Raw genomic sequence first — 11635 nt, 5'->3', positions numbered from 1 at the left:
GAGTCTCACTCTGTCGCCCAGACTAGAGTGCAGTGGCCGCTCCTGGCCACCACAGCCTCGACCTACTGGGCTCTGGTGATCCTTCCGCCTCAGCCTTCCAAGTAGCTGTAATTACAGGCGCACGCTACCACGCCCAGCTGATTTTTGATTTATTGTAGAGATGAGGTCTCGCCAAGTTGCCCAGGAGGGTCTCGAACCCGCGGGCTCAGGCAATCCACTCACCTCAGCCTCCCAAAGGCATGGGATTACAGGTTGAGCCACCGAGCCTGACTTGCTCTTTTAATTAAGGAGAAGAAAGACAACAGCCTGATCCCCAATAATCTAAGACATAAACCTTACATAAGCCATCAATACATAATACATCTGGTGTCATCTATTGACATTTTGCTCATGTATCACATAACATGTGCTCTATCAACATAAGATATGTTAAACACATACAACATACAGAAACTTTTCCTTAGACACACTTTGAAAGCTTTGCCATGTCTAAAAGTTTTAGGACAGGTCAGGATGCTAAGGCAATGGCACCTGACGTCTATAAGACTCATGATGTCCTCCTGTAACTCAAGTTTTATGTCCCACCAGAATCGAGGCCTGGAAATCTGGTCAACTACACGGTGTTCAGTTTGAGAAAGTACACCCAATGCCAGTTACTGCGGATTCTGGCAGGCCTGCCTGGAAGTCAGAAACAGGTTTGAGGCCCAGTACACTGGGTGACTGTCTAGAAGTGGTATCTATGTCTCTGTACCTCAGTTTCCCCATCTATGAAATTGGGACCCAGTATCCACCTCATTGGGGGCAGAGAAGGCCAAGTGAGTTCTCTACATGAGCCCACAGCACAAGCAAGCAGACATGCTGTATGCCATCACTGCTGTTGCTGGAATGATGCTTACAATATCCAAGCACTGCCTGCCCACACACATGAAGCAGAGGGCTGGCATTTTGGGGCTTCAGGGGTTCCTTTCAGGATGTGCCAGGGAGGACTTCCAGGAAGAACTCAGGCATGGCATGGCCAGTGCTGTAGGGCTGCACCCACCCAGCATGGCCCTGCTATCCCCCTCACAGGTGTCAGAGGTCAGGTACAGACAGGTCACGTAGGCACTCACCCTCAGCAATGGCGCCCAGCACCAGGATGCCCGACTCCTTGACCACCCACTCGGGGTGGAAGAGGAGGCCCTTGAGTAGGGGGAGTAGGTGGGGCAGCAGTTCTTCCCGGAAGACATTGGCAAGGACATCCAGTGCAGCTGCTGAGCACTTCCCTGGGCAGAGGAACATCCGAGGGCAGGCTTAGGGTAGGCGGCCGACCCTCCTTGATGGTACCCCAGGATCAGAGACCATGATCAGAATCCAGATCCCTTGGGCTTCTAGCCACCCCCCACCCCCAGCCTGGGGTCGGGCCACGCACTCAGATTCCAGTCAGACAGAGCTTTGCCATGTCTAAAAGTTTTAGGACAGGTCAGGATGCTAAGGCAATGGCACCTGACGTCTATAAGACTCATGATGTCCTCCTGTAACTCAAGTTTTATGTCCCACCAGAATCGAGGCCTGGAAATCTGGTCAACTACACGGTGTTCAGTTTGAGAAAGTACACCCAATGCCAGTTACTGCGGATTCTGGCAGGCCTGCCTGGAAGTCAGAAACAGGTTTGAGGCCCAGTACACTGGGTGACTGTCTAGAAGTGGTATCTATGTCTCTGTACCTCAGTTTCCCCATCTATGAAATTGGGACCCAGTATCCACCTCATTGGGGGCAGAGAAGGCCAAGTGAGTTCTCTACATGAGCCCACAGCACAAGCAAGCAGACATGCTGTATGCCATCACTGCTGTTGCTGGAATGATGCTTACAATATCCAAGCACTGCCTGCCCACACACATGAAGCAGAGGGCTGGCATTTTGGGGCTTCAGGGGTTCCTTTCAGGATGTGCCAGGGAGGACTTCCAGGAAGAACTCAGGCATGGCATGGCCAGTGCTGTAGGGCTGCACCCACCCAGCATGGCCCTGCTATCCCCCTCACAGGTGTCAGAGGTCAGGTACAGACAGGTCACGTAGGCACTCACCCTCAGCAATGGCGCCCAGCACCAGGATGCCCGACTCCTTGACCACCCACTCGGGGTGGAAGAGGAGGCCCTTGAGTAGGGGGAGTAGGTGGGGCAGCAGTTCTTCCCGGAAGACATTGGCAAGGACATCCAGTGCAGCTGCTGAGCACTTCCCTGGGCAGAGGAACATCCGAGGGCAGGCTTAGGGTAGGCGGCCGACCCTCCTTGATGGTACCCCAGGATCAGAGACCATGATCAGAATCCAGATCCCTTGGGCTTCTAGCCACCCCCCACCCCCAGCCTGGGGTCGGGCCACGCACTCAGATTCCAGTCAGACAGAGCATCGTCATCATCGTCATCCTCTGCATCTTCAGAACCATCAGGTCGCTCAGCCTCATGGGGCAGCGTCACTGTGCGTGACTTGTGGAAGCGTGGCTTGATGTCCTGCTCGCTGTCAGGGACTGCCTCATCCTCCTCCACGTCCCCCTGAGGGCCGGGCAGACCACTAAGCACTGCCGATGCCCCAGCCCCGACAGCCCTCCCCATGTCCACCCGTGTTGGGCAGTTAACCCCGCCTGACCTTGAGCAAGATGATGTCAATTTCTGAGTACTTCATCCCATTTACCAGGATAGGGATCAGCCTGTTGGGAGAGAGGCCATTCATCTGGGTGTAGGAGCCCATGAACTCCTGGCCTCAGGCAGTCCTCCCATCTCATCCTCCCGAAGCACTGGGATTATAGGTGTGAGCTGCCCTGCCTGGCCCACAGGCTCCTGACTCCTGAATGCACTGAATACCTTGGGACAGCACCTGGTCCCTAGCATCACATAAGGTAGGGACATGCAAACAAGTCCCTGGGTATCTTCCTGAAATGAGGCAGATGGGCCAGCCTAGGGAAGCAAATAGACTGGATAGCTGGTCCGACCCTCAGCTGGAGCCCACACCCCTTGGAGCTGGAAACTCTAATAGAGCCTTCACTACCTACTCGGCAAGGGTCTCATCAGTCCCCAAGATTCAACCACCAAGAATGACATAGAGATAGGCAAGCGATCTAAATTGGTCAGAGGGTCAGCTCTAAGACTTTTGTTGAAGATATTAGTCAAGAGAATTTCTTTACTCTGAGGTTCCTGAGCTAGAAAGGTGCAGAAGGCCACGGCACCATGATGAGGGAACACCAGGCCTGAGAATGAAGCCAATGCAGCGGAAGCAGATCTGAGACTTGTCTTTCACATCCTTTAAGCACCTGGACAGCCACACCTGACACCTTTGTTGATTTTTTTTCATTTCTTTCTGCCTGTCGATTGCCTAACTTGAAGTCATTAAAACGGCATTCTTATAACTTACAAATCAATGTACACAGAATCAAAAGTAAACTGATGAGGACATGGACTGAGGCAAGCACAGGAAGTGCCCAGAGGGAAGGTAGGGACACAGCGAGAGGTCAAAGCTGGGGTCAGACAGAAGGCAGAAACTGCACTCACTGGACCAGATGGGAGGCCAGGACTTCCTTGCAGATGGGCTGCTCAGCCAGCGTCAGCCAGAACTCACAAGCTTCGAGAGCCACGTTCTCGTCGTGGTCCTGGGTCCTCTGCAGCATATACTATGGTGGGGGGGAAGAGGTTGAGGCCCGGTCCAGCAGAGAGTGGTTCCCTGATACCCACCAAGCCCCTGACCACCCGCCTGTCTGCCTGGGCTGGCCTGGCTGTGCACACCTGGATAATGCTGTGCATATGGGGGATAAGCCTGTCAATCCGCACTTCCAGAAGCATCACCAGGGCGCGGCACACGTTCTTCCGTACCTCAGGGTCATCATCCACGGCCAGGGCAAACAGGTGCTGAGGGGAAGGGCAGGGTCAGCAGCGGCAGGCCTCAGTCCTCACCCTATCCGCCCCCAGCTGGCAGCCCACCTCAATAAAGGTATCAATGTTGTCCATGAGTGCCTGGGCCCGGTCCATGATGAACTGGTTCACGCAGGCAATGGCATGGGACCTGGCAGGGGACAGACACATGAGTCATCTCTGACCCCATCTGCTCATCCATTCCAGGACCCCTGGGAACCCCTAGGGAACTGCACCCACCGGATCTTGGGGCTACAGTGCTTGAAGAACTGCAAGAACTTGGGTATCATAATGTTCAGGGGCCTGTTAAGGGCATCACTGTCCAAAAGCTCTGAGGAGTCTTCACAGATCTTCTGCAGGGCTCCGAAGGCTCCCTGCGTGGAGAGGGGCAGAGAGATGGGTATGGGCGGAGGTCGTGGCCTGGGTCCAGCCTTCATGCCAACCACATCTTGTCCCTACCTCACAAGTGTTGTAATCCTCCGAGTTGAGCAGGTTGCACAGCTGGGGCAGTAGCTCAGGCCACATCTGCAGCTCACCCTTGGAAGCGATGGTGGTGATGAGAATGCCTGGGGCGGCCAGGAAAGGACGCTGCCTCAGGCTGGGAGAGGACTGCCCAGCACCTCACCCTCCACCCTGGCACCCACAGTGTTGCCTTTCTGTACCCTAGTCCATGTACGCCCTACCCTTTCCCCTCAGTTTTTTTAAAGTCAGAGTCTCACTCTGTCACCCAGGCTGGAGTGCAGTGGTACAAACACAGCTCACTGTAACTACAAACTCCTGGGCTCAAGAGAGCCTCTCGCCTCAGCTTCTCGAGTAGCTGGGACTACAGGCTACTACTACTACTATGCCCAGCTAATTTTTAAAAATTTTTGTCTTGCTATGTTGCCCAGATTGGTTTTGAATGCCTGGTCTCAAGAAGTCCTCCCACCTCAGCCTCCAAAAGTATAGGTATTACAGGCATGAGCCACCACACCTGGCCTTGAGTTGAGTACAAGGGGTGCTTGTTGACTCAGCAAGTATCCTGAGTCCTACTATGAACCAGCTCATTTCCAGGCCCTGGGATACAGCATACAATAAAACACAAAATCCCTGCCCTTGGGAGCTAGACTGGGTGGTGATATAAAGATACATCAACAAAAGAACTGGAAGGACACATGCCAAGGGCTAAGGGGAAAGTAAAGCAGAAACACTGGCTAGAAAGGGGTAGAAAGGGCTGAGGACAGCAACTTTAAATTGGGTGGCCAGTACAGACCTCATCAAGGTGACATCTTGACATATGAGCAAAGACCTGAAGGAGGTGAGGAAGGAGCCATCCAGGTACCCGGGGAAAGAGCATCCCAGACAAAGGGGTCAGTGAGTGCAAAGTCTCCATAGGACAGGCATAGTGTGTTCACAGATGGGCGAAGACCAGTGCAGCTAAGCAGAGTGTGGTGGGGAGTGGGAGGAGGTAAGGCCTGGGAGGTGACCTGAGCAAATCGTGCAGGGTCTTGTGGCTGCTGGGATAACTTTTTCTGCCAATTAGAAAGGAATCTGGCTGGGCTCGGTGGCTCAGCCTGTAATCCCAGCGCTTTGGGAGGCTGAGGTGAGTGAACTACCTGAGCCTGCGGGTTCGAGACCCGCTTGGGCAACTTGGCGAGGCCTCATCTCTACAATAAATCAAAAAATTAGCCGGGTGTGGCAGTGCGTGCCTGTAGTTTCGGCTACTTGGAAGGCTGAGGCAGAAGGATCGCCGGAGCCTAGCAGGTCGAGGCTGCGGTGGCCGGGAGCGTGCCACTGCACTCCAGTCTGGGCAACAGAGTGAGACTCCGACAGAAAAAAAAAAAAAAAGAAAGAAAGAAAGGAATCTAGGCGTGATGTGTAGCAGGCATCAGAGGCAGTGAGGCCCTCTGGCAGCAGTTACATGTGGGTGCTGTCAATGCAGAAATGGCACTCACTGCCACAAGATGGCAGTGTTTCGCAGGGGTAGACAAGGCCATATGAAAAAAGGAGGTGCTCCCTGTGACAATGGATACGCCATGAGGACAGAGTCCAGGCCCAGTCCAAACCCTGTCTGTGTCCTTGGCCACATCACAACATTCTTTGTGCCTCAGTGCTCTCAGCCCTCAATGGGGATAAAGGACACCAACATCTTTATAACGCCAAGTGTGGTGGTGGCACCCAGCTTCTTTGGAGGCTGTAACGGGAAGACTGCTGGAACCTAGCAGTTCAAGGCCGCAGTGAGCTATGTTCACAACACTGTGCTATATCTTGGACAACAGAGCAAGACCTCATTTCTTCTGGGTTTTTTTTTTAGTTGGAGTCTCACTCTGCTGCCCAGGCTGGAGTGCAGTGGCACGATCACGGCCACCACAGCCTCGATTTGCTGGGCTCAGGTGATCCTTCGGCCTTACCTCCCAAGTCTGGAACCACAGGCATGTGCCACCATGCTCAGCTGACTTTTTTATTTATTGTAGAGACGAAGTATCGCCATGTTGCTCAGGCTGGTCTCGAACCCATGAGCTCAGGTAATCCTCTTGCCTCTACCTCCCAAACTGCTAGGATAACAGGCGTAAGCCACCACACCCAGCTGAGACCTCATCTCTTTAAAAAAAAAAAAAAAAAAAAAGAATACCAGCCTCCTAAGTTTACTGACCAAGTTTTATTTTTTTTTAATTTTTATTTATTTATTTTTTTGAGTTGGAGCCTCACTCCTTTGCCCAGGCTGGAGTACAGTGGCACACACATGCTCAGGGCCACCCCAGCGTCGACCTGCTGGGCTCTGGGGATCCTTCCGCCTCAGCTTTCCAAGTAGCTGGAACTACAGGTGCGTACTACCACACACAGTTAATTTTTTGATTTATTGTAGAGACAAGGTCTTGCCAGGTTGCTCGGGATAGTCCTGAACCCCTCTCACCTCCACCTTCCAAAGTGCTGGGATTACAGGCGTGAGCTACCACATTCAGCTGCTTCTATCTTTATTGCATTTAATTTTAAGGTTAACTTCCCTTTAGAAAAGCCAATCTGTCTTTCCATTTAAAACAGTTATACAATTTTTTTTTTAAAGCAAATATTTTTTCAGATGGGATCTTACTACATTGCCCAGGCTGGTCTTGAACTCCTGGGCTCAAGCATCAATCCTCTCATTTCAGCCTCCTGAGTAGCTAGGAGTACAGACACGTGCCATGGCACCTGGCTTAAAAGAATTCTTTTTTTTTTTTTTTTTTTTGAGTCAGAGTCTTACTCTGTCACCAGACTGGAGTTCAGTGGCACACTCCTGGCCACCGCAGCCTCGACCTGCTGGGCTCTGGCACGCTCCCATCCACCGCAGCCTCAACCTACGGGGCTCCAGTGATCCTTCTGCCTCAACCTTCCAAGTAGCTGGAACTACAGGCACACGCTACCACGCCCAGCTAATTTTTGATTTATTGTAGAGATGAGGTCTCGCCAAGTCATCCAGGCGGGTCTCGAACCCACAGGCTCACACAATTCAGTCACCTCGGCCTCCCAAAGCACATGATTACAGGCTGAGCCACTGAGCCCGGCCAAGAATTTTTTTTTTTTTAATAGGAGCTCACTGTCAACCAGACTGGAGTGCAGTGGCAGGCTCACGGCCACCGCAGCCTTGATCAGCTGGGCTCAGGTGATGATCCTTCCAGCCTCAGCCTTCCAAATAGTTGGAACCACAGGCTCAGGCCACCACACCCAGCTAGTTTTTTGGTTTATTGTAGAAACGAGGTCTCACTTGGCCCAGGCTGGTATTGAACCCCTGGACTCAGGCGATCCTCTTTCCTCTGCCTCCCAAAGTGCTGGGATTACAGGCATGAGCCACACCATACCAGGCTCAAAGGAATTTTTTTTTTTTGAGTTGGAGTCTCACTCAGTCGCCCAGACTGGAGTGCAGTGGCCACTTCCGGCTACCACAGCCTCAACCTGCTGGGCTCCGGTGATCCTTCCGCCTCAGCCTTCCGAGTAGCCAGAATTACAGGTGCGCGCTACCACGCCTGGCTGATTTTTTAAAAATTTATTGTAGAGATGAGGTCTCGCTGCCCAGGCGGGTCTCGAACCTGTGGGCTCAGGCAATCCACTCACCTCAGCCTCCCAAAGGCGCGGGATTACAGGCTGAGCCACCGAGCCCGGCTCAAAGGAATTTTTTAATGTTGACACAGATTTTTTTTTTTGAGTCAAGATCTCACTCTTGCCCTGGCTAGAATGTCATGATGCAAGCATAGTTCACCACAGCCTTGACCTCCTGAGCTCAAATGATCCCCTCACCTCAGCCTCCTAAGTAGCAGGGACTATAGGCGTGCACCACCATGCCCAGCTTAATTTTTTTTTTTTTACTTTTTGTAGAGACGAGGTCTTGCTATGTTGCCCAGGCTGGTCTCAAACTCCCGGATTAAAGCAATCCTCCTGCCTCAGTCTCCCAAATTGCTGGGATTACAGGTATGAGCCAACATGACCAGCCTAAAAGCTGACACAGATTTATGGGAAAATATTTAAGTTGGTAACAAGTAGTCGAGTTGGCATTTATCAGTGGTGAAATGCCTGGAAGCAAGATTCCTTCAGCTAATTCTTTGCCATCCTTCTGTAACTTCCTCAGACAGCCTTCCAAAGTCAGGAAGCCTCCACTGCAAACCGAAGTCATATTGTGCGCAGGCACAATCTCATCACTGGCGAGAATTTGCTAATAATTGTCTCTAGGACCTGGACATTGTGCTCCACCAAGGCAGGGAACCTGCGTATTTTAACGGCTATACCCCCAGCACTCAGCCCAGGACATGGCACACAATTCTAGATATTGAGTGACTGACTCAGAGGCAAGAAGGGCTGTTTCAGGAGGGAGTGGTTCCTGAGTGTGGACCTGCACTGCTTGGATTGCTTCTGAGCCCTGTTACTTACCAGGCAAGACCCTTAACATCTCAATGGCTCAGTTTCTTCATCTGTCAAACGGCAATAGTAACACTACTATCATACAGGGTGCTGAAACATTCAGAGAAGCAATACCCTTGACATGCTGAGAAGCTTCTTGGCCAAGAGTGAGAGCTCAGCGTGTCCTCAGAGGCTAACCCCCGCCACCCCTCTCACCGATGGTGGCTCTAATGAGCGAGGAGGCATCGCCAATGTTGTTTAGACACTCCTGTTTGATGAAGTCAGCCACAGGTGGCGGGAAGCTCTGGTAATGTGCCTTCACGTTGTTCTTAAGGATGAGGCCGCTGAGAGAACGAGTTGGCTCATCTAGAGGGGAGAGGCCTAAGCTTCAGGGTCACAGGGAAGAAAGCAGAGTCAAGCCCACATGGAGGGGTGCAGAGGGCATACCTTCTGACTTGAGTCTGGTTAGGACGAAGATCAGGTAGTTGTTGAAGTCAGGAAATTGGTTGAGTTGTTTGAGTTTCTGCCAGGCTGTTAAGGGACTTGGGAGAGAGGGACCTTCCCTGGGCAGGGCCCCCTCAATGTCATGTAACTGATAGCATCTCTGACCACTAGGACCACACAGTGAGCTCCTGGGGTCCCACTGTCCACAACAGCACAGGCTATCTCAGAAACATGAAATTCATACAAGGATTAGGAATGCCTACTTATAGGAACCCCCACTCCTGAAGACCCAGCCAGAGCAGGAGAGATAGGGAACCCCACTCCCCGAAAGGTGGCAGGCAGCTGCCACTCAGCTCTGCTCACCAGCAGTCCAATGGTGCTTGCTTTTTTATTTTTTTAGTTTTATTTTTTTGAGTTGGAGTCTCCCTCAGTCGCTCAGACTGGAGTGCAGTGGCTGCTCCCAGCCACCGCAGCCTCACCTGCTGGGATCCGGCGATCCTTCCGCCTCAGCCTTCCGAGTAGCCGGAATTACAGGCATGCGCTACCACGCCCGGCTGATTTTTTGATTTATTGTAGAGATGAGGTCTCGCTGCCCAGGCGGGTCTCGAACCCGCGGGTTCAGGCAATCCACTCACCTCAGCCTCCCAAAGGCGCGGGATTACAGGCTGAGCCACCGAGCCTGGCTGGTGCTTGCTTTTTTAAAACATAAAAAGAAAAGAATCCAAATTTGCAAGTGAAACTTGCTAATGTTGTGAAGTTTTTAAAATTTTAACTTATATTTTAAACAACCAATCAGAAAAAAGAAATTTTAGCCACAAAGCCTAAAGGAAACCCAAGTGCCTACTAGAGGTGCCTCCCACACCCAGGGCCACATGTTGCCCCATTCTGACAGGGCAGATTGGACTCAAATCTGCTAGGGCTTACTAGCTATGACCTTGGGCAAGTTGTTTTGCCTTTCTAAGCCTCGATTTACCCATCTGGAAACCGGGAAGAGTAAATGTTAATAGAGTAAGTCCTCAATGAACATTAGGAATTTGTATTACTTTCCATAACAAATCCCTGCAGCTCTAGAAATGAGACCCAGGAATTCTAATCCTTAATTCTCTGTCCAGGCCAGGTCCTCACCACGGCAGAAAACATTAGGGAGTTGGCCCCTCCCTCTCTGGCCTTCAGAAGTTGCAGATGTCTGCCGGTTTCGCCCGGCCCGGAAGGAAGGAAGGATACGTCCTGCACGATGCGCTGCGTGGCCGTGTTGGGCGACTGCGAGTCTTTGAGCAGCTGCAGGACCTGCTGCAGGCCCTGCTCATCTGGCTGCCAGTCCATGGCGCAAGGCGAGCTGCGGGGGTAGGGGCCAGGGTCAGCGCTGGGTCTCTGGGGCTCGGTGTTAGACCCAGGTTGAGCTCCTGAGGCCGCTATAGTCGCATGCCGACGGGAGCGTCCTCGACGGACGGGAGGAGGCCGCCGATCCACGCCCGCCCAAGTGCGGGGTCCCCGCCAGCTGCGCCATCCTCGGCCGCGCAGCCGCGGGCTCGGGAGCGCGGGAGGGGGGATGTGGAAGCGGGCCACGGGCGGCGGCGACGGGGCCCGCCGGATCCTCATCGGGCCCAGCGCAGAGCCCTCGTCCCAGGGCGGCCCTTGCTGCCGACCCCGGCTGCGAGCCCTAAGGCTTCCGCCTCCCTCGCAGCGGTGGGGCGAGGGCCCAGACGCCTCCACATCCAGGGGCCCCGCCCCAGACCGTGATAGCGCCCCGGCCCCCGTGGTCTCCCTGGTAGAGGCACGGTCCCTGAAGATTTCCCTTCTCCCGAAATCCGGCTCTCAAGCTCCGCCAGGTCCCGGCGGCCTCCTGCCCTGGTCCAGTTCCTAACCCTCCCCAGGCGCACAGTCCCAAGACGCTCCACACAGTCCCGATCCCTCCCTCCCTCCCCTAATCTGGCCCTTCAAGCTCAGCGGATGCCAGACGTCCCCCCTTCTGGCCTAACCAAACCCTGCCTAGAGATTCCCCGTAATCAGGACCGAAGCAGTCCCCAGTTAGGTCTCTACTGCCTCTTGGAATCAGAGCCAGCCAAACCCGCCCAACTCAGTTCAGAAGACCCTTGGATGAGTCCCTGTAGCCTTCCCCAATCAGGTCTGGCCAAGCCTTCCACCCTCCGCCCCAGTCAGCAGTAACTCCGGCTGAAGGATCTCTGCTGCCTCCCCCAGCCAAGTTCGGCCAAGCCCCCCACACCTCGACTCGGTAAACCCCTTGGTCCGAACCCTGCAGCCTCCCCAACTAGGCCTGGGTGAACACCCCCCAGAGCATTCCCTTCAACGGATCTCAGCGACACCCCGCAATCAGACCCAGCAAAACCCTCTAGACCGAAGTCCGGCGCCCCTCCCTATCAGGGCCCAACAAGCTCCCCCCGCAACTTTCCGGTGCGGCCTTCCCCAATCAGACCCAACCAAGCCCCGCCGAAGCAGGCCCCCCCCCC

At 53.5% G+C, this 11635-nt stretch overlaps 1 protein-coding gene across 3 annotated transcripts in view; it reads right to left on the bottom strand.

Moving 5' to 3' along the window:
- TNPO2 (transportin 2) overlaps window positions 1–11635 on the bottom strand; it is a 21476-nt gene that overhangs the window by 8034 nt on the left and 1807 nt on the right. For 2 of the 3 annotated variants that reach the window (XM_021708026.1, XM_021708027.1), the window contains 11 exons: window positions 10392–10503; window positions 9171–9246; window positions 8940–9089; window positions 4335–4441; window positions 4116–4249; window positions 3945–4026; window positions 3750–3872; window positions 3519–3637; window positions 2620–2680; window positions 2360–2525; window positions 2061–2213 (listed from right to left, as the gene is read on the bottom strand). In XM_021708026.1, the coding sequence (XP_021563701.1) occupies window positions 2061–2213; window positions 2360–2525; window positions 2620–2680; window positions 3519–3637; window positions 3750–3872; window positions 3945–4026; window positions 4116–4249; window positions 4335–4441; window positions 8940–9089; window positions 9171–9246; window positions 10392–10503 (1283 nt within the window). Of the gene's footprint in view, window positions 1–2060; window positions 2214–2359; window positions 2526–2619; window positions 2681–3518; window positions 3638–3749; window positions 3873–3944; window positions 4027–4115; window positions 4250–4334; window positions 4442–8939; window positions 9090–9170; window positions 9247–10391; window positions 11242–11635 lie in introns of those variants that run through there. The other variant, XM_008049039.2, reaches the window with a different exon arrangement.

The sequence above is a fragment of the Carlito syrichta genome, unplaced genomic scaffold (assembly GCF_000164805.1).
Source record: "Carlito syrichta isolate Samal-C Ts95f unplaced genomic scaffold, Tarsius_syrichta-2.0.1 Scaffold130461, whole genome shotgun sequence".
NCBI classification, from domain to species: domain Eukaryota; kingdom Metazoa; phylum Chordata; class Mammalia; order Primates; family Tarsiidae; genus Carlito; species Carlito syrichta.
This window is presented reverse-complemented; position numbering and strand designations above follow the sequence as displayed.